Source organism: Pholcus phalangioides, unplaced genomic scaffold, assembly GCF_987345545.1.
Source record: "Pholcus phalangioides strain wild (caught in Gottingen) unplaced genomic scaffold, Ppha-v1.0 ptg000020l_1, whole genome shotgun sequence".
Taxonomy (NCBI): Eukaryota; Metazoa; Arthropoda; class Arachnida; order Araneae; family Pholcidae; genus Pholcus; species Pholcus phalangioides.
The window spans coordinates 7,827,537-7,850,460 of NW_028301613.1; the positions used below are offsets into that span (position 1 = coordinate 7,827,537).

Consider the following 22,924-nt stretch of genomic DNA (forward strand, 5'->3'; position numbering starts at 1 on the left):
CGCGAAATGGTCTAATTCGGTTCACGTGGCGCAAAAACCTATTCCTAGGTTTTTTGCGGCTTTAAGCAGGGTTTTTCTAAGAGCAGGTTTCCTATGCCGCGCGCAACGTGATTCACCCAACGCGACACGCCGTCCATCACCAATAAGAAAAGCAGTACGACTGTTTTCCTACAGTGCGCAATACGGCTCACGACAGCGCTTTACTTCGGGCGTGATTGGCCGACTACTTCTGGAGGAGTCAAATGCGTCTGTGCGCCGCGGTTTTGCCGATGTTCTCTTCACTCTTGTGTGTTTTCTTTTTCTTCCCTTCCAACCGGAGCATGCAGATGACAGAGTAGCTGATGCCAAAGCCATATACTTTATATAACCGCCCTGATCTGATGGGCCTCGCTAGGAAAACACAAACGCGTAGCGTGATTATGTAACACGTTTCTGTCGGCGCGAAATAGTCTGATTCGGTTCACGCTGCGCAACAAACCTATTCCTAGGAAAACCCGGCTTTAAGGATGAATCGGGGAAGGACGAAACGGTACCTAGCCCTGATAAACAAAGATTATAAACTGACCTGAAAGATCAAACTTCCAGTTCAGTAATTTTTTCAACACCCAAGAAGATATCCAAAACAAAGGACCTCCACACAAGCAGACGACAGGTAAGCATCAAGAAGAAATATAAGTTTAGTATATTTCTCCTCTAAGCAGATAAGATCGTTAAAAGTGAATTTTTTCATACTCCATTTTATAGTAATGTGCTGCCATCTAATCCCAAATTTGAAAGTGACTCATGTGGTGATGATGAAGTTTAAAGTGGAAAACTATTCTTTATTCCATTCAGTTCCTTATTAATAAAGCTCATCAACTGAACTGAAAATTTAAACTGAAAGTTCGGTTATTTTTTTTTAGCATAAGGAGACGTCCAAAACAAAGAATCTCTTAATTAGCAGACGACAGACAAGAAGTCGGTTTTTGTTCGGTTCCCTACAAGCTAAGCTCACAAACAGAACTGGAAGTTCAAACTGCCAGTTCAGTAATTTTTTCAGGACACAAGGAGAAATCCAAAACAAGTAATCTGGAGAGAAGCAGACGACAGAGATTCTGAGGCTTGCTTGCATCGAGCTAAAGCCGGGTTTTCCTAGGAATAGGTTTGTTGCGCAGCGTGAACCGAATTAGACTATTTCGCGCCGACAGAAACGTGTTACATAATCACGCTACGCGTTTGTGTTTTCCTAGCGAGGCGCTATATAAAGTATATGACTTTGGCATCAGCTACTCTGTCGTCTGCATGCTCCGGTTTGAAGGGGATTAAAAGAAAACACAGAAGAGTGAAGAGGACATCGGCAAAACCACGACGCACAACGCATTTGACTCCTCCAGAAGCAGTCGGCTAATCACGCCCGACGTAAAGCGCTGTCGTCAGGCGTATTGCGCTCTGTAGGAAAACAGTCATATGCTGCTTTTCTTAGTGGTGAGTGGACGGCGTGTCGCGCTGAGTGAATCACGTTGCGCGTGGTCTCCTAGGAAAACCCGGCTTTAATTCGCTTTGCAGGGAGATCTTTCTCTGTGAAGGTCGAAATTCCCTTTCTCGCCAAAATTCATCTCCAAAGAGCTGCACGAGAAAGCCAGGATTGAGACCAGAGAAAAGAAATATAAACTTTATTTCTCCTCTAAGATTGATAAACGCATTGTTGACGAGGCTATTTCTATTTTCTCGGACAGGAAATAGTCTTTGCAGCCGACAGCTCTGGATAATTCAATCGGAATCGGCAAAGGGGCTGTCATAAAATAATTTTTATTGTTGTTGTTTATCTTTTTTTGTTGTTTAGGTGATGGAGTGAGGTTTTTTGAAGTAGGGATTTATTATTAGACACTTGAAGTGTTTGTTCTTGGTGTGGACTATTGATATCCCAACCTCCACATATCCACAGTAAGTTTCAGTTTAATGTAATTTCATGTATAATTTCTTTTGATGGTTGCATTTGTTTACCATTTAAGGGTGTGGATGGCCTCCAACAAAATGTGGTTTTGGGAGTGTTTCTAAATGGGTGTTGCTGAATTAAGTTTAGGTGGGACGTGCAATACCTGTTTCGTTTTACATACAGCCTAGTATTATCAATACATATGTAAAAAAGGATTGAGAAGTTTAAAAAAAAAGAAATACAGTGTAATATAAGAGTATTGAAATTGTAGTTACCAATGATTAAAATAGGATTGGTTTTTTTGCCGCTTTTTTCCCATTCTCATCAAATTTTAGACCACTCATTGCTTATAATTTCTCGCCCTGGGCTGTAGCCTGCTCAGCTCTTGCATTCTGTAAATACTCCTCCATCTCTAAGTCATGCCTTTCGTCACTAAAATGCTTACACACGTTCTTGGCACTCTGATCGTTCACTGACCTAGTTCCTCGCTCTCTTGGTCACTCCCATGCTTACACACATTCTTTAAGTCACTCACTGATCTGTTCCCTCATACTCCAAGTCACTCTTTTAGTTATTGACATGCGAGCATACTGTTTTGGTGGCTCATATGTTTGAACACGCTCTAGGTAACTCTTTTTGGTCACTCCCATGCTTATACGTTTTCTATGTTACTGGTTTCGTCTCTCCCATGCTCAAACAATTTCTAGGTCATTTTGGGTCACTCGCTCTTTAAGTCACTCTTTTGATTATTCACGCCCTTGCACATGCTAAAGTTCACTGCTTTGGTCATTCACATGCTGGAATACTGTTTTTGTTGCTCATATACTGGTCACTCTTATTGTCGATCTCCTGGTCATTGTCTCTAAGTTACTTTTTTGGTCGCTCACAAATGCATACACGTTCTAGCTCACTGTTATGGTCTCTCTCATGCTCAAACAATTTCTAGGTAATTTTTTGTCACTCATTCTTTAAGCCACTTTTTTCATTATTCACATACTTGCATGTGCTGTAGATGCGCTTTTGATTATTCACATTCTTGCACATGCTCTAGCTCACTCTTTTTGTTATACTACATAGTTTCAAAATATGTGAAAAGGAAAAAAAAACTTTAAACAAAATAAAATTCATAACAACCAAAGTCCTGATAACTATAAAAAAATTTCCCCATGTTTCAATATTGGTTGTCTCTGTACTTTGCGAAAAGTGATAACAATACCAAAATGATAATATTATCCATGATTCTAATCATAAGCAGAGGTAGACTTGAAAGTTTGGGGAGTGGGATGATGATGTCAATTAATATATATATATGCATACACATTAGATATGCTATACATTAGATATATCACCCACTGTATCTTCACCCATGATTCTAATAAGTGTTGTCTACTGTACTTTGTATATATTAATAAGATTTTTCTGTTCAATTAACTCTATTTTTTAATCTTATAATGTCTAGTTCTTGAGAGATGAATGTGTCTGAGCTGGATGAAAAGCCTCCCGCTCCACCAGTGAGACTCACAAGCACTCGGTAAGCAATATAAATATCTAAATGGAACACTGTAGTACACACATGCCAACATTGATGTGTGGCTTCTCAGTAGTAATGAATGTTAAGCTTTACCCTTCCCCAAAAAATCGGAGTAAATTTAATTATAATTTTTTAATTTGAAAATTTTTATTTGATTGAAAGCTTATTTAAATATAGCATCCCATAGGCATTACAATATTGGAGCTCGGGGCACAAAATCCCCTCTCCTCCCTTCCCCCAATTTCCTCCAAGAAATTTTGGAAGGTTGCAGAGTCCCTCAGTAATTTACAATCACTCTATGTAATCCCTCCTTGCATACCTCTCTGAGGCTAAGATTCTGTACACATTCAGAATTGGTGCTCCTCCTCAATGCTTTCTTCGTATCAGAGCTTTTACTGTACCTAGAAAAAAACCAAGCCTGTAGAGAGAGAGATGGGGAACCAGGGTGTCCTGTCCCCCCCTCCTGAATTGTTAGAAAATGGCTGATATATATGTGATAACATGCATAAGTCTATTACTTTATCACTTTGATTCCTCCCAAAATGTCAGTTGTCCCCCTCCAAAATAAGTTTCTGTCTACAGCCCTGCAAGAAACGTTCTCTCTGAACAAGCTCCAAAACCAAAACACAAGAAGAAAAAAAATTTTGAGGATTGTGCTGGGCCTTAGGGCTGGAGCCCTGTTAGCACAACTACAAGATGGTCTCTGGGCAGTCATCTGTCATGTCTGTCTGTCTGTTAGCACAACTTTTTTATAGGGGATGGGGGCTTGCTTATACACGAATGCCAAAATCATGAGTTTTATTTCATCTGGAAATTTAATAACAATCCCTGATCAAGTTGAGCAATAAAAATACAGATGGGGGACACTTCCTTGAGGCGCCCCACTTGTGATCTCTGTCCACCATAACCCACTGTGACTTATCTCTTGCTACCATGATTCTATCCAATTCAACAAGTTGCCTCTCATCCCAATCTCATGTTAACGCTTCAAGAGTTTACCATGTTGGACCTGGTCCTATGACTTTTGGAGACTATGACTTTTCAAGACAGATGACATAGATATTTTTTGCCTTTGCCCAAAGCCATGATCACAGCTAAGGATGTTGGTTACACATGAACCCATGCAGATTTTCCCCCGCCAATGCATTATTCTCCATCGACTTCACCAGTTGCTGGTTAATGATTAAATTACAGACGATTGTTGTGAATGAAACACTATATCGACCATCAACTCTTTTCAATTAAATAAATTTCTTATTTTATTTTGAAAGTAAGCTTTTTATTGTTCTGTGAAGTTTTTTCAATCTTTTGTGCGGTACTTTCAGGGAAGCCGCAGTTCCAGTAGATATGAGGCCTCTTCCAAAGGAGCCAGATAGTGAAGACAGAAAACGAATGAAAGCTAAAACTATGAGAAGTGATTTTTTTTGGTTATCGTCTTTCCAGTGGAATATTGTATTTTTAACATTATATTATATATTTTATATTTTGTAACATTAAAGTCTGTCTCAGAGTGAAGTGGAAACATTGATGGAATCTAAAACTAGTTAAACGATCAGTCTAAATTTCTGAGTTTTCCTGGGTGACTGCGCAACCCCGACCATGAGCAACCCAATCTCTTCAGTTCGCGATGCATACAGTATTTCTGCTGCTTGCCACATGACCGGTATTTTACGGGATATTCAAGTTATTTTGGCTGTCACAACTCTTTTACAAAATATCCTTTTTCCCCTACTTTCCTTATTTTCAACAAGACTTGGTTGAATTTTTGAAATCAAGAATTAAGATTATTTTCATGATATGTAAATTACATTATGGTAATTATGCGACTATAATTACCATAATTAGTTATAATCAAATAAATGTATTCATCTCATATATTTTGTCAAATACATACAATTTTTAAATTATTTTTGGTAAATGAAATTTTGACTTGCAGTACCCATCACTTTTCACAATTGGCAATTTTAACAATATTTGGCAACTTTATATTCCTTTTACAATTTTTTTTTTTGGCTGTAAATGGCCACTTCACTTGCCTTTAACAATTTTTTTGGTCGTAATTGGCAACTTACTTTCCTTGTAACTTTTTTGGCAATATCCCATATGTTTATGAAGGAAATATGGACAGCCTTGGTATCGTGTATTGATACTTTTCTATAGAAACATCTTTCGCTGGCCATATGGAACCCAGGTCATATTTGCATGTTTTTAATTTTCATTTGTTCTTTTTAATCATATCAGTTATCATGCTTGTGCATTTTAATGGCTTTCCTAGGAATCTTAGGGCAGGTATTTTAAATTGTGAAGAGGCTCACTTTTTCTGTAGAGATGGGAGGTTTTTTGAGTGCTCGATTAAAACGTGAGAGTAGGGCGACATTCAGCTCTGACATTTTGCTTCAGATGGGGGGGGGGGGGGAGCAAGTAAGTGGGTGAGTGATTGTATGAGCAAATAAGTGAGTGAGGGCGTCTATCATAAGGGCACTCACTCAGTTGGTAACTCATCCACTCACTTGGTCACTCATATATCATTCATCCTCTCAGACACTCACCCACTTGCTTGTCAGTCACTTGGCCCTAACCGAGGCAAAATGTACCAAGGACAAAATGTTAGGGGGCCAAGTTTCTGTAAACCATTGTAGTGTACATACACAATTGTTTTCTGAGATATGGAAGAGTGTTATCTCAAAAAAGACCATCAACTTCTGTTTAGCAACACTGAAATCCTTGTAAAAAATGACAGTTTGTACTCAATAAATTTCAGGGAAACCATCAAAATGCGTGAATACTATTATTGCTAGAATCATTAAACAAGAACTGCAGAAAATAAATTATATGAGGATTCCCTCACCATTAAAAAATAAAAATCATGCCTCGACTGCATCAGAAAACAGACAACTCAGAAACCAAGTCAAACACAACAGTAGTTTGGAACAATCGAACGCGAGAGAGAGAGAGAGAGAGAGAGAGCAGCATAGTTTTTGCCAGAGAGAAATGCAAATATTGGCTACGCAAATGATTTCACATCAACTATCTTGAATAACATGTTCAAAAACTGCAATACACATTTTCTTCTTTTATTTGTTTCAGCTATAAAAGAGAAAAAGAAAGAAGCGGAGAAACCAGTAATATCCGGGCCATTGAATTTTGAACACACTGTACATGTTGGCTTTGACGCTGATACGGGAGAGTTCACTGTGAGTTTCAATTGCTTTAGCTCATTTTTTAGTAGAGATTTTCTTCTTTCTTTTACGCACTGTATGTAAATAAATGAAATTTCATGATTCAAAAAAGAAATTCTGTTCTGTTAATGTTATGGATATGAGTAGACCATAACAAGTTTCCTCACATTTCTATGCTGATGGTTTTATGTACCGTAAACACTGGCTACTTTGACCAGAGGGTCCTTTATTATCTCAAAATGATAAAATAATAAAATATACTCAATATATTACTGTAGAAAAACATTTATTTTCGGAACTAGTTTTTGTAGCTTCTGCTAGGTACAGTGAAACTCATTCATACGTCGCTCAGTTATGGGACATTTAACTTTAGTCACAATTTGTTCCTGTACGTTTTAATGTTGAACTAATTCATTTATTCGATGCAAAACCTCAATTATTCTATGGTGTTCTTATTTTTTGGTGTCATTTCAAGTATTCTCCTACGTTTTAGAAAATTCATCCCTTTGTCCTCGTTTTTAGGTTTCCGCCATTATTTTTCTTTTACGTCAAGGATGGGGAAAACTTTTTTTTTTATCATATATATATTGTGGGCACCGTTGATAATGGAAATCTACAAATCCTCTTTGAATATACTCTGTTATGACTGTAATAAAGATGGGGGGGGGGAATAAACCATTTCTCTTCAAACCCATGGTACAATAAGATTTTACTTTACCCAGTCATTGAGATGTGAATCTTTCTATATTTCATTTATGTATGTGTGCTCATTTTTCACGGCTTATATGTGTTCAATGTTTTGCCTCCAAACAGGGAATGCCAGAATCATGGGCTCGGCTGCTGCAGAGCTCAAACATAACAAAGTCCGAGCAGAAAAAGAATCCCCAAGCTGTACTGGACGTTTTAAATTGGTACGATGCTTCCAGCAAAGAGAAACCGGAATCCAAGTACATGACAATGAACAGGACTTTAGGTTCGTGTTGATCAATTCAGTTATGGAAACATAAAATTCTATGAAATTTGTTCTTAATTAAAGACAATCAAATGAGTTTTGAGATTGCAACAATATAAATTTGATACGACTATAAATCCAATACAGTTGACGCTTATCACAACACCCATTCATTACAGTAATCGTTTTGTTATAAAAACTGGTACAATAAGTTTGAAATGTTTCCACATAATCACAATTCTATGTTTTCCTTTCAGCATAAGACCACCTGATATAATGTCTGTTTTAGATAAAGTGATGGGGGGGGGGGGACATTATAAGAAGCGTTGACAAAATTTGTTTATGTTTTTAGTTAGAATTGTTTGCCACTGTGGTGGTTGAGTGGTCATAGTGACAGACTCGCATCATGAGGTCCTGGGTTCGAATCCCATCAGCACCTCAGTGGTGGCCAGCTGAAATTGGTTTTCTGTGATTCCCTACTTAAGGCACGAGTGTGAGCCGATCTTTCCATTAAAAAGTCTCACCACAGAGAGCAAAAACACCTACAAACTGTACAAATATTCAACCATTATGCTTCGCTTCTGAACTTGTGAACAAGTTATATTGATACCCTGATCGAGTTTACCACCCAGCTAGTGGTTTGAATTAAAATTCAGTTGAGTAATTCGTGATTGATTTTTCATGACGATGATCCTGAATGAATGTGTCAGAACATCGCCTCTTATAACTATACTGTATTTTCTGCAATTTTTTCTTTCTTTTATTTCTGTTTCATGCAGCTGAGCTTGTGAGTCTATGGTGCCCAAGTGAGTATATTTCACTTACGTCGGGTGTCAATTTATTCTTTTTCTGGATATTTTTTTAAAGCAAAAGTTCAGGGCTCCTACTTTTCCTACTTTTTGGTAAAATGTCCTACTTTTCCACCAAATCATGTGAACAAAGTTTGTGAAACTTTTTTTAAATGAAGAGGGAATCATCTAAATATTGCCAAGTAAAGCAAATGTATTGATTGCAGTTAATGATTATGCCGAAGCAGAAATTGCTTATTTTTTCAGGTTGTTTTGGGTGCATGCGGACTATTTGATTTATTGATGCTTCTTTTGCTTAGTTTGGTGGTTGAAAACTCATTTTGTGTCAATGTTTTGAGTAGTCATTAAAAACTTTTGTCTGGAGGGAAAAAATAATTTTGTGTTTACTACTTCATGGTCTTGGACTATTCATTAAAAGGCAACTAGCATTCATCATTCGATATCATGGTGCAATTTTAGTGCATAGGCGTAAAAAACAAAATTTTTTAAAATAAAAATGTAAATTTTTAGGGATGTTTTTTCATAAGGCTATGATTATGTTGTCGTAGCCCCCCCCCCCTCCTACTTTTTCTAACTTTTTGAGTGGGAGCCCAAAAAATTTCTTTTGCATGTTTAGATGTGTTCTATCATTCCTTGAAGTTTTTCCAACAATCACCTTGTATGTCACAGTAGTCTTTATTTTTAACACCTTGCATGATTATGAAAGGGAGTCACCACACCACTTGTACTCAAGTGATATGTTGAGTTTAACAGGAATGTTGAATAACGAGTTACTTTAGATAAACATTGCACTTCAAACGAGTCTCTGGCTAACTATCCATCTGTTTTTGATAAATCAAAGAGCTTCATATACAGTTTCCCGAGTCACATGGACAGTGCAAAGTCTCATCAGTTAACTGCTTTTTTAGCTAGAAATAGTTGTCAATTAGTATTTGAGTTAGGATTGCTGGCCAGAAGTTGTATGGGATGTGGAAATTTCCCCTCTGACCGAAGCCGCTTGAAAGTTAAGCATATCCACTCAATGTTAAAGAAAGACAGCGGAATTGATAGCAGCGGCATCTAAAGTTTGATGTGTGAAACTTGCCCTGATTGATGGGCGTGGCTCCCACGCTTCTCTCCCCTTCTCCTTCGCTTGATTGCGTTTTTCCGATGACTTCCTTGACTTATTTTTCAAAGTCTATTGCTACAAAACCAAAAAATCTTAATTCCCACGATACAATTTTTACTTCGTTATAGGAGATGTACTTGTGCATAAAAATGTAGATCACTCAGTACACATAACAATGTTATTGTCAGTTCAAATATAAATATAACAAGGTATGTAGAGAATTTTAGTTGGCCCTCAGAATGACCGTTTTTATCATTTTAAAGATGAACAATTTGCCAAAATAACCACGAGCAATACCTAACCAACCTAACCAAGAGTCTTCACATAAGTAAACAAAATGGTGCCGTGGTGGGGAAAAGAAAGAGGGTGCTAATGCTGTTTGGATGCCAGTTCATCGATAGGACTGTTTACGCTTACTCTTAATGCAGATTTGCGTCTGACATTTCGCGCTCGAAGTTTTGCCCTGACATTTTGCCTGCCCTGACAATCGAAGTGACCAAGTGAATGACCGTCACCAACTTGGTCACAGAGTCACTCATACAGCCAGTGCAGGTGAAATATTAGGGATGAAATGTCCAACGCATTGATCACTCATACGGTTACTCACTAGGGATTCACTCATATGATCACCCACTTGGTAATTCATATGGTCACTCACTTAGTTATTCATACTACCACTCATCCACTCACTTGGTCACATAAATAGTCACTCATATGGTCACTCTACCACAGGGCTGGACAGATCCCAAGCGCCATGGCGACTAAAAAAGTGGTTTTGGTGGCTAAAATTTTCTTTGTGTAGTTACTAAACTGCAAGCTGAGAGCAGCACAAAATGTCTGGAATTTATAGTAGCATATTTGTCAATGTGGAAGGGGGTCACTATTCCCTGAAAAAATCAAAAGAAGCGATATTTTAAACCTTTGTCTTCAGGTAAAAATTTTTTTTGGTGCCTGAAAAATTATTCTGTTGCCTAGATTATTTTGTGATTTGTCCAGCCCTGCTCTATCACTTACTTGGTTAATTATTCTATCACTTACTTGGTTAATTATTCTGTCACTTACTTAGACACTCATCCAGTCACTAACTTGGACACTCATAAAGTAACTCACCTGGACACTCATACGGTAACTCACTTGGACACTAAACGTGGTGGGGCGAAACATCGGGGGCAAAGTGTCTGTGAACCAAATTATGTGCAGTACAGTAATACCCTGACTTACTTCGCCCTGCATTTATGTCCTCTCATCCTAAAAATAATTTCATTTTTTAATTAAATGAGTTTTGAGCAAAGCTCGAAAGCTTTTGATGTCGTGCTCTTGTGAGAGAAATGTTTCTCAGGGATAGTCACATTAAAAAAGATGAATAGATTGGATGAAACTAAGAAAACCTGCAAACTTACCTCCCATCTGAGGAGGGAGGGAGGCACATTTCTATTAAAAAAGTTTACCTCAATTCATTTTTTTCAACTTAAGTCATCAGCCCTGGAAAAAATTACTGACATAAGTTTGGTTATCATTGTGATAAAAAAAATAGTTTTTGCCAAGTGAGTGATAGGAATCTTCGGGTAGGAATCGTGGGGGGGGGGGGGGGAAAGGTCATAACCAATTCCTGCGCTTGTTGAGGTTCCTGTCACTCATTCAGGCAAAACTTTCGATTGACTTCTAAAACTGACAATAGAATTTCCATTGCAGATCCTTCACCCAGGCCGAGTTATGCAGATGATAAATATCCTACAAATTTATTGATTCCTCCACCACTACTGGTATGTTTGAATTGGTTTTTGTTGTCTTAACTCGTTTTAGACTGATGTCGTATTTGCGCAACACTTTGTTAAAAAAAAAATTCAAATACTTTTCATTCAAATTTTTGTATGAAATCAATATTTTCAGGAACTAAAAAATCTAACGAGTGTCATAGTATTTTTTTAAAAATTTGTTTACAATGAAATTTGATTTTTTATGATTTTTAGAAGATGAAGTTTTTAGAAATTTTATTCTGATTTTCTACCGGAATTTTTTTTCCTGAACATGAACAGAAATAAATTTTTTAAATATGGAAGAAAAAATAATTTTCCCCCCCCCCCCCCAAATTTTTTTTGTCACATGGTACATGAGAGGTTTCCCAAAATTATAATTCTTAATTACTTTGATTAAACTTTTTGATAATTGATTAACATTAATTAGAAAATTTATTAATTGGAAATTTACATTAATTACAAAGAAAAAATGTTAAATTGATGTCCAATTTTTTGAAACTTTGAAATTGTGTCATTTAAACAGCCAGTCATCATATATGAAAAAATGTGCAATTTGGGTGCGAAAAATGGGTTAATCGATTTGTTTTGAGTGTGCAGTTTGACAGGGCTTGAAAAATCCCAACTGATCCAGAGTCGCCTTAGAGGTGTATGACAGGTGTGGTTTGCACTGGACCCCGCATTTACTCTTTCACAATTATTTATTTCATTAATTTTGAATTTTCATCAATTCTGGAAATCTTCATTTTCATTCAGAAAGAAATAGTGCTGGAATTATTTCTTTTATAAATTCTGAATTTTCATCAATTCTGTAACTATTTCGTTCATGCTGACAAATCATGCTTGATGCGGGGGAAAAAAAGATTTTGATAAATTTTTGTGCCGCCCCCTTTTTTGATGCCCTGAGCACATGCTTATTTTGCTTAATGGTTAATCTGGCTTTGGGGGGGGGGGAAGAACATCACCCTTGCATGAAAAACATGCCTCTGCTTTCATAAATTTTGAAATGTTGTTAGAGATGATATTTTGGTAATTAGTTGTTAATCATTTCAAATTTATTTCCACTGAAGCCTAAAGTAGAGCCAACCCCACCGACTACACCAGAAGATGAAGATTCGGACGACATAGGCCCTCCTCCACCTATTGCTGCGAGACCAGAAAGAACAAAATCCATGGTGAGAATTCTTTGAATGTGTGTTCTTACATATATATATATATGATGTTTGGATTTTAAAATTTTGTTGAATATCGTGAATACAAAATGGCTTATGTAGCTACTTATACATAAAAATCAGTAATGAAAGAATTCATTTCCATCTGTCATTGCTTATTTACTAAGGTTACCAGACGTCTACCTTTTTCATATTAATTTAAGTGTTCTCCCTCATTTTAGAAAATTCACCCTGTTGTCCTTTTCAGGTTTCCGAAACTACTTTCCTCTTTTTCTGGTTTTTTTTTACTCTGAAACTTAGTGTGTGTGTGTTTTTTTTACACATGTTTACACAGTTTGACTAATCGTTGTCAAAATTCGTAGAATACAAGAACTCAAGCTGCCTCAAAGCAGGGCAGATGCTATCCTCACCACGACGCAGCTTGCTTCTGGTTAATATAAAAAAGACAGTCTGAAAAACAGCTCTGGAAGAAAAAAAAACACTGCACCCATTTCAAGAATGCCATTGTTTCACCAACATCTAATGCCCTGTACTGAAGTGGGGGGGGGGGTTGTTCAGGGTAGAGCTTAAGAAGGCTATAGAAGCTTTCAGAAATGCTGATAAACGTAACAAAAAACAAGGTTCTTTACCAAAGAAAACCCCCTGCCTTGCCTCAGACAAATGACCAGACGATGGGAACAATTCTTAAAAAGCAAAGGGAGGCATATCGAAATTAACTCTTTCTTTTTTTATCTTTTTCTTTTGCTTTTGCTTTTTTTAGCTTCTGTTTTAGTTGGGAAAAATTATTGTACTGGTGAGTTTTTTTTTGTTAGTGTGTAGTGGCGGCATCTGTTGTGAAAGTTGGGAAAAGTGACATTAGCAAGGGTGTGCACGCAGGTGTCCTCTTTCCTCAGTTTTTGAATCTGGTAACCCTATTGTTCGTATAAAACCTACAAGAAATCTAAAATGCTGGGTTTTTTTTAATCCTAAAACTTTCAGGTGTGACTTTAGGCTAAAAGTTGATTCCATAAAAGAAATTTTTTTAACATTTGTAATTTTGAAGTTTCATTCATTATATATAAAAAGAACTTGTTTTTCTTCTAGTACACAAAACCAGTTGAAGATGACACAAGGTATGGGGGTGGTAATAACTATGTCAGGGGCGACTATACTAATAACAACAACAATAACAACACAGTATCAAAACAAAGGAAGAAAAAGCTCTCTGATGAAGAAGTGCTGGACAAACTGAGGTCGATAGTTTCCATCGGGGACCCCAACCGTCGCTATACTAAAATGGAAAAAATCGGTCAGGGGTGAGTAATATAGATTATTAAAAAATCTGGTTGATATTCCAACTGACATCATTACTTATGACTTGATTTGCATGACATGGTAATAATTTTAGTTCTTCTCCTCCCCCCACTCAGTGCATCTGGTACTGTGTATACCGCCATTGAGATGTCCACTGGTATGGAGGTCGCAATAAAACAGATGAACCTTCCTCAGCAACAAAAGAAGGAACTGATAATCAACGAGATTCTTGTGATGCGTGAAAATAAGCATCCGAACGTTGTGAACTATCTTGACAGCTACATCGTTGGTGATGAATTATGGGTAATTTGGCCTTTTAAAAAAATTATTATTGAGTCTATGATTTATGTCTAATCATGGTATTGATATGAGAAGATTGATCTTGGGACAATTGCATGATTTTGTTTTATCGTGAAGCGCTAAAGTTCTATAGAAGAGGGTTATCTGCATTTACACACACTCACTTTAACTGATCATAATAGGTTTCTCATTTCTGCATTGTTCAAAATTCCTTTCAGGCAGTGATTTTTAATTAATAAATTTGACACCTTGTTTACCACCAGGGGTGTCTGCCATCATGGAATGAAGTCCCAGAAAAGTCTTCAAATTATATAGAAAAGCCAGTTTTTTTACGAATCTATTTTTTTAAATTTCTCTTGGCAAGTTCCTGCACCAGATTTGTATTTGATTTTATTGCATATAATCATAGCCCCCCCCCCCCCTATTGGGTTTCAGTTGTTAAAGCCCTATAGATATCCATTATTGTGGTCAGCTGAAGATAGTTTTTTCCTGGTTTTCCGTATTTAAAGTGCGAATGAGAGTTGATTCCTGTTTCAAAAAAAAAAAAAGATCACTACAGTGACCAGCAGGAACAACTGGGGATTGTCAGTTGTCATTGCATCAAATCTTGATGAAATGTTCCATGTTTTTGTGAGTAAAAAGCTACTTTGCCGAATAACCAGTGTTAATTTGCCAACGTTGCCAAATAATGAGTGTTAATAGTAATAATAATGAGTGTTAAATCGGCAATGTTTTTTCTTCCGTGCAGGGGGGAAAAGGCAAATCTCTTTTATTATTTGTACTGTTTAAGATATAACTGGAATGTGTAACAAGAGTATGTATGAATATGCTTGTTTTTTCCGCTCTTTAAAGGTTGTGATGGAATATTTGGCCGGAGGATCACTTACTGATGTAGTTACAGAAGCTTGCATGGATGAAGATCAAATCGCTGCAGTATGCAGAGAGGTAAAAGTTCATTTTTATTCATTTTATGTCAATGAAATTTTTTTTCCCTTTGTGGAACAAAGAAGTCATGGTAGTACCTATCACTATCTCAGGATTTTTGTTCTGGTGAACTTCCTGGTATCCATTGAGATACCCCATAGCTTCATTGATAGGTGCATGTACAATATGTACCCCCATATTTCTGCAACAGTTGTTTTTTTAGAATATGCCAAGACTATAAACAGCTGAAAATTTCCAGTATATACTGCTCATGATGATTGTCAAAGAATGTCAGGTTTAGGCTGGACACATTATCAGTTGATAGACTTTATGCTGGTTTGTTCTACATGATTATGGAGCTACCACCACAGTGCCTTGATCTATAGCCGCCATGGAGCATGGCATTACATTCAAATCATATTGTATTAGAGCTAAAGGCTGGTCATCCACTGGAAGCTACTATGAGCAAAAAAAAATTGTGTGTGTGGGCAAGACTGCAAAAGTAGTCTTGCACATATACAAGACTTGTTTTTGCTTGTAGCAGCTTCCAGTGGAGGACTGGCCTAAAACAATTGGAATCACCACTCGTCAAATCGAACAATTTTTCTCCAATTGTTTACTGCATAGTTCATTTGCATCCAGTGACATTACTTATGTACAACACTGTAGTGTAACTTCCACTGTACTCACACAGCACTGTTCTCACAGATATGTTTATGGCACTAGGTTTCTCACGTAAGTACTTTTTATATGTTTACTTTGAAGTTTTATATGTTTTTGTTGTTAACTTCCTTTAAGCTCAGTATATTGTTGAGAGAGTTGTTTGCTTTTATTGCTGTGAAATTGTAATTGCTGTGTAGACCCCACCCTGCAGTGTGCCTGTAAAGGCGGGGCAGCAGAACATATTGATATACAACACTTCTTGCATTTGAAGGGGTGTTATTCTTTTGTGCAGTTATCAAGGACAATTCCAGTCATGTATCATGATAAAAATAAAAACAGCCTTTCTTTCTTTTTCTTTCAAATCGTGCACAACTTGGGTCTATTTGCCACCTATTGAGTTGTGCCGGAAGTCAAAAAGCAGCCATGATAAGCCACTGCACTGATGAACCGAGCTTTCACATTTGGCTTCTCCTTCTAAAAATTTTTTAAAAAATTGTTCGACATGATGTAGCCAAGTCTCATCTCATGCTTGGAGGACTATACCCCATGGAAGCAATTTTCAAACATATCGGGAGGGACAATGCAGTGGCTTATCATGGCTGCTTTTTGATAAGCCGCTGCACTGTCCCTCCTTAGGTATTTGAAAATTCCTTCCATGAGGTATAGTCCTCCAAGCATGAGATGAGACTTGGCTGCATCATGTCGGATGATTTTTTAAAATTTTCTAGAAGAAGCCAAACATAAAACCTCAATCACTGACAAGCCATTCTTGATGTCAAATCTCTTTACCTAGAAGAAAAGAATAGTCGCCCAATGTAACGTGGCCAAGTCCCATCTCGTACTTGGAGGACTATACTCCTGTTACATCTGATGAAAAACTTTGAATACCTATAGTGGCAACATCTAGTGGCAAATTCAGAACTTATACTTTTTAAAAATATCATTGACATTTTTTATTGAAATTGTTGTTTCTATGTATCTTGTGCAGGTACTTCAAGCTCTGGAGTTTCTACATTACAACCATGTCATACACAGGGACATAAAAAGCGATAACATTCTTCTTGGACTGGACGGAAGTGTCAAATTGAGTACGTTTTGTTTATCTTAAAAAAACTACTTTCTGATTCCCAAATATAATTTCCCGTGTTTCGCCTATAGGTCAGTTTTGTTAAACTCCAAAATCATGAAATTTATTGTGGCCTACATGTATGGCATCACTTCTGATTTGATTTTTTGTCTATTTTATTGTTTGTTATTCAGTATTTAATCGAAACATTGGTTTCTCAAGTCATCTAGTTCAAAGTGTTTTCAGATTTCTTTTATTTGATGGATTTATTGTTTCATCCTGCCAGCCGATTTTGGGTTCTGTGCACAGATATCTCCAGAACAGAGCAAGAGAACAACTCTGGTGGGAACGCCGTACTGGATGGCCCCAGAAGTCGTCACGAAAAAGCATTATGGCCCTAAAGTGGACATCTGGTCGCTGGGCATTATGGCCATTGAAATGATTGAAGGGGAACCTCCTTACCTTCATGAGAATCCACTACGAGTAAGTTTAAAAGTTTTTTAATAGAGACATACACACACCTTATGTTACTCGATTCAAGTTCAGTAGTAAAAATTGCCAAAATTTAGAATTTATACTGTCTTCTGGAATAGATGAGAGAATGATTCAAATGGCGGTGTTTATGAATGAAAAGTACTCAAGCCTCCCTGGGAAAACATGTCAGTTCCCAGGAAGGCATGCAATTAACACTACAGAGGACAGTTGAAGTTGCCTCACTCCGAGGCAGTCATCATCTAGTGATTTCCCTGCTACAAATCAGATGGTAACTCCAACGATAGGAGAGGTTTTCAAGGATAAAAAATTAGTAGATTTCTTTTGCGGTTTCCCTTTTTATTTGATGCCCTAAGTATGTTTTTTTTCAAAAAGTCCTAAAGTTGCAGATTGTTACTGTCCAAAAAATTATAAAAAGCAAGTAAAGTTGTAGATTACAGTCAAAAATATGTTAAAAGGCAAGTAGAGTTGCCAATTACAGCTAAAAAAATTTTTGAATACACGTAAACTTAATTACAGTACAAAAAAATTGCTTATTACAGCCAAAAAGAGTCGTCAAATGCAAGTGAAATTCTCAATTACAGAAAGATTAAAATGCTAATATCAATATCATCATAAATTAATAAATGCCACATTATTGTTAATTACTACCAAAAGATTTGTCACATACAAGTGGCCAGTTACAGACAAAAAAATTTGTCAAAGGCAAGTAAAGTTGCCTAATGCTAAAATTTCTGAGAAACCGTCAATAGCAAGAATCAGACATCTACTGCACTTCACTATAAATAAAAATGTAATTCATCGAAAAACTTATATTTTCGACAAATATGCGAGATGAATATAACTATACACTACAATTAATTATACAAATACAAATACGACGCCACAACAGGCAAATTGCCCAACGAGGTGGCTGACTTAAGAACATCATGGATACCCGAGCCATTTTTTTTTTTTTTTTTGGAGGCCCTACCTACTACTGCTACACCCCAAATGCACCCACCCCCCCCGCGGAACCCCCACAACGAACCCCTAACGAATCGGTACATGCGGGAATGTGCGTGTACGTAAAGTGCAACCTGACGTAAAGTATTTGTTTCTGTGTAATGCTTGTTATGTGTGGTGCTGTCCCCAGTTTTTCTAACTATGAGTGAAGTGTTATGGTTGAATGATTTACCGTTGTAGGACTGTTGCTCTCTGTGGCGAGACTTTTTAACGGGGGGATCGGCTCGCATTTGCGCCTTGAAGTTGGGAACCACAGAAAACCAACTTCAGCCGACCACCACTGTGGGGTTCGAACCCGGATCCTCGCATCACGAGTCCGCACTATAACCACTCGACCACCACAGCGGCAAAAATTATCATTTTCTGGCGCTGGCCGGAGTCGATCCTGGTTTTTCTCCCGATTGTCCCTACACATCTCACGCCATGCCTTAACCGATCGCGCTATCGTAACAGTGTGATAGTTATGATAGTTAGAGTCACATAATTATCGTGATACAATTTATAAGTCATGAAAATAATCTTAATTCCAAAAATTCAAATAAGCTTCCGTAAAATACTGGTCATATGGTCACCCTATACATACAAGCTTATGGCTCATGGACTGAAAAGATAGTGCACCCCTGTGCTAAAGTTTCTTGAGATTGAGCAAAAACCACAGTGCAATAACAGTTTTTTTTTTTTAATGTCTTTGCGTTAGTCGGTGCCTTTTAACAACTTTCAGATATATGCGTGTTGATAATTTTCTTTCTCTTTCAGGCTTTGTATCTTATCGCCACCTTTGGAAAGCCAGAGATAAAAGACAAAGAGAAGCTTTCACCAGTCTTTCAAGACTTTTTAGACAAGTGCCTCGAGGTGGATGTGGAGAAGCGATATTCAGCATCAATGTTGTTAAAAGTCAGTTTTTTGAGAGTTCTATGAGAGTGTTGCTTATGTTTTTGGCAACACTGATATTATACAGGGTGCATAGCTTCAAAAAAAATATCCATATTTTTAAGTGCAATATTCACTGAGATGCAGGGTGATTGTAATTAAAGTTCCCATACTCATCCGAGTAGAGCCAAATTTCCAGGATGTCTTAGTGAGGGCATGGGAGAGAAATTTGTGCAATAAAAACAAAAATAGTTAAATTTTTGACCACCAGGTAAATAAGTGGCACTTTTTTATTGAACTTTTTTTTCCCCATGATCTAGATGGCATATATACTGTGTCGATGAAATACCTCCATCAGAACTAGTGCAGTTTCAGTATACTGACACTGCTCAGACCTATGATGAAGCATCCGTTCTGATGGGGGTATTCCATCTAGACAAGAAAAGTTTAATAAAACAGCACCACTTATTCACCTGGTGGTCAAAAATGGAACTTTTTTTATTGCACAAATCTCTCTCCCATGCTCTCGTTAAGATATCCTGAAAATTTGGCTGAATAGAAACTTTAATTATAATCATCCTGTATCTCAGTGGATATTGAACTTAAAAACATGTTTTGTTTTGGCCTTCTCAGGAGAACTCCCCCTTGTGTGTGTGTGAGAAAATTCTGTGTACGCCTATGGGTTGAGCATATTTGGCTTAGTATACTGTACTATACTATGAAGTGCACGATGTACTTCATATTTTGTTTGTTATTTTGCAGCATCCCTTCCTGAAGATCGCAAGCCCACTGGCGAGTTTGCAGATGCTGATAATCTCTACCAGAGAAACACTGAAGGGCCAGCAGTGAGAGATCGACATATCATCGCAATGAAACACTTTTTTTCACACAAGCTGCCTTTGTTGTTTTTTTATATATGTATACGTTACTCTCGGAAAATTTACCCGCAAAGAAAGAAAGACTCAAAAAAAGGAGAGAAACGCTAAAGGTACCAAAGACATTGTCCTCCTCTTTTTATTCTTTTAGCCAAGTATTTTAATGGAATTATCACATGAGGAAAGAAAAAAAGAAACCTTTGCTGCTTCACCAATTTCAGAACATTGTTAGCGAGTGTTATGAAGGATATGAGTTGATCTTTTCGTGATTAATCGCAATCTTTTATGGATTTTTACTCATTTATACCAAATTTTTAAAACAAAAAATGTTTCAGCAGCTAATGTTACTGGTATTTGACAGATGATGATGCAGCAGATACTCGATTTTAGATTCGCGAAAATTGTTGTAATGTCTATTAAATATAAAAATCGGCTTGAAAATAATGTTTCCCGTTATCAGCAGAACAATGCGTATTGCATAGCTGCCAAGTCTCTCAGATTTCCCAGGAGGCTTTCGCTTCGTCTCCTGAACTCCTGAAAAATTCTTATCATGAATTTCAATCCTGATTGTTGAAAGAAATCCCTACTTGGGGGGGGGGGCAGAATTATTCCCGAACAAAAAATTAACCCTGAAAAAAAGACTGCTGTTTTCATTTCAATCCCCAAAATGATGTCACAAACTTAATGTAAATTGTTTTCATTTCGCCAAATAAAAAAAATATATTTCATTTCCTTGGGGGGGGGGGGGGGAAGACTACATTCACTAAACAAGTCTCAATTTGGCCTTTCGGCATCCAAAATTGGGATGGGATGACTTGTATCTACTTTGACCATGCATACTGTTAAAATTGTATGCCCCAATTCGGGCCAGATGGCAATTTTTTTGTTGGTGTGATTGAAGAGTGATTAATGACGTGAAGGATGAATGCCAGAATTCGGCTGCATGACATTTCTCGTTGCCTAGATCTCTTCTAGCCCAGATTCGTGGCAGTCTGAATCAGTTTTTGCAAAGGAGAAAAATCCCTACAATTTTACTTTTATTGATCACCTTTTACTTTTATTGATCACCTTTTACTTTTATTTATTACCTTTATTGTTTTTCCAAAATCCCTTTTGTAATTATTTTTGTATGGAATATATGGGTCAGTACGAAAATCCCTGCTAATTCTTATTCTGAAAAGTTGGCAGCTATGACATTGTTGGCGGCTGATTAACGTGACATGTAGACATGCTTATGTAAATAATGATTAGTGTGTTTTTTGTAATGGCCGTTGAATTTGATGAAAGGTAAAAATATTTTAGACACGAAATAAACTTCTATGACAATTCTACGAGTCTTCTGAACTGTTAAGCAGCTGTTCGAAACCAAGAACCGAACCAGATGACAATTGATTCCGTCTGCAGCTGTGGCAGTCATCTTTGGATTGATAACTAACGTAATAATAACTTTGAAGTCTTTCAGGCAGCATCTTTCAACTTCCCTGTCTGACCTTACTCAACACGAGATGCCACAATTTTTTGGCCCGAGGCTTTCTCATCAAAATCAAAGCAGGACCTGCAGATATCTTTATGGTTGAAAGCAACTGAAATTATATGTTGCTTTTAAAGAGTCGTAGTGTCTAAGAAATTGATTTTAATGGATCTTTCCTGTGAAAGTGTGATCTGACCAATTAGATTCTGCCAGTTTAATTAAACTGTCAACTCTGACTTGTTCCAAGCCCCCCAGAGCTATCGTAAGCTTTAACAAGCTTTATGCATGCATCTAATACAAATGATAGAGTGTGCTCATTTTTTTAGAATATATTCTTTCGCTTATAACACACTGGTATTATTAAAGTGTAGAAGACTGGATACCAAGCAAAGATGTGAAGTTTGGAAAGAAAGTTCACACGCTTCTTCGGAGGGAATCGGATTCACAATTAAAACTCATTTACTAAAAATGTTCATATCTCATTGAGTAATAAATTCCTGCACAGGGTGTCTCGTGTGTAGTGCCAATTTTTCTGTAAATTTCATAAAAATTGGTTGAATACTCCACCCGTTATGAGTAAAAAACATGCGATAAAAATTGACATTTTTATAGAAAACATTTATATTTTCGTGAATATACGGGCTATCACGGAAATACACGGGTTGATCAAAAACATTTTTTTTTTCTTATTTAATTTCTTGTCGGCACCCAAAATGAACTCGTGATTAAATTTTCACTGGAAATTGTGAGTATTAGTATAGGGGCTCACGATAAGTTTGATGACTAAATTGCCCACGTTCACCATATTACTTATTGAGTATAGAAATCTGCAAAATTTCTGGGTCTCATTTCCAGGATGTAGCCTAGTCAGTGTCTTCCGAAGTTGGCAATATTGCTGTCTAGGAGGCGCAGATTTCCTCAGTTTAGTATAGGATTCTATAGGTTTTGGCTTGTGTTGGGGGGCGATCGGGGGAAAAAATTGGAACAAAAAGTTTTGGAAACTATATGCTCTGTGCGATGCCCTCGGTTCTACAGCTGACCCTTATGTTGGTCCTCAAACAGAAAGAAGTTGGCATTCCTGCTTCTACAGGAAGAAAATGTTAATCCTATGTAGCCTAATGATGGAACACTTGCCTGCGTACTGCAGGAAGCTGGTGGCCCGATTTCCCTCAGAGGCGCATGCGAATTTTCTTTTTCAAACTTCACCTCTGCTTGGTATAGTCTTTCGTACTTTGTATGGATAGCTGGAGTGTGATATCATTTCTCTCTATAACAGGAATTATATGTACTTGAAAATGACCACTATAGTCCGAAGTACTGTTAAGATTTATGATTATTACTACCTGCCGAAGATTTTTTCTGCAGCTTTGGTCCTGTTCTCAACTTTGAGGGGTGAGAGAATTATTTAGCAGCTTACACAAGAATCTCTCTCATAGAATTGTCTGAGCGACTCCAGTGGTGAATGTTTGCGTCATGTCTACAAGGAAAATCTTGTCTAAAAATTGAGCTTTCTATTATCGTAATTGTGCATGTGGTGGAATATGT

General features: G+C 37.2%; 1 protein-coding gene across 2 annotated transcripts; it reads left to right on the forward strand.

Moving 5' to 3' along the window:
* The first annotated feature begins 1,749 nt into the window (after positions 1–1,749).
* LOC149070910 (serine/threonine-protein kinase PAK 2-like) lies at positions 1,750–20,615 on the forward strand. 2 transcript variants are annotated; one of them, XM_089248839.1, is made up of 15 exons: positions 1,807–1,923; positions 3,375–3,446; positions 4,772–4,860; positions 6,534–6,640; positions 7,439–7,598; positions 8,357–8,383; positions 11,187–11,257; positions 12,319–12,423; positions 13,504–13,715; positions 13,830–14,016; positions 14,866–14,958; positions 16,589–16,688; positions 16,953–17,149; positions 18,920–19,057; positions 19,796–20,008. In XM_089248839.1, the coding sequence occupies exons 2-15, from the start codon at positions 3,385–3,387 to the stop codon at positions 19,880–19,882; spliced, it is 1,635 nt and encodes a 544-aa protein (XP_089104965.1). In that variant the 5' UTR covers positions 1,807–1,923; positions 3,375–3,384; the 3' UTR covers positions 19,883–20,008. The 2 variants fall into 2 exon arrangements, with proteins under 2 accessions (XP_089104966.1, XP_089104965.1); XM_089248840.1 differs by lacking the exon at positions 8,357–8,383 and having other exon boundaries at positions 1,750–1,923; positions 19,796–20,615.
* Positions 20,616–22,924: the final 2,309 nt, after the last annotated feature.

What these genes read in the sequence shown, in the direction of transcription:
- LOC149070910 (XM_089248839.1), top strand. Translation starts at nt 3,385, where the DNA reads ATGAATGTGTCTGAGCTGGATGAAAAGCCTCCCGCTCCACCAGTGAGA. An exon ending in GACAATGAACAGGACTTTAG is followed by an intron (nt 7,599 to 8,356) that starts GTTCGTGTTGAT and finishes TGTTTCATGCAG; the next exon opens with CTGAGCTTGTGAGTCTATGG. An exon ending in ATGGAAAAAATCGGTCAGGG is followed by an intron (nt 13,716 to 13,829) that starts GTGAGTAATATA and finishes CCCCCCACTCAG; the next exon opens with TGCATCTGGTACTGTGTATA.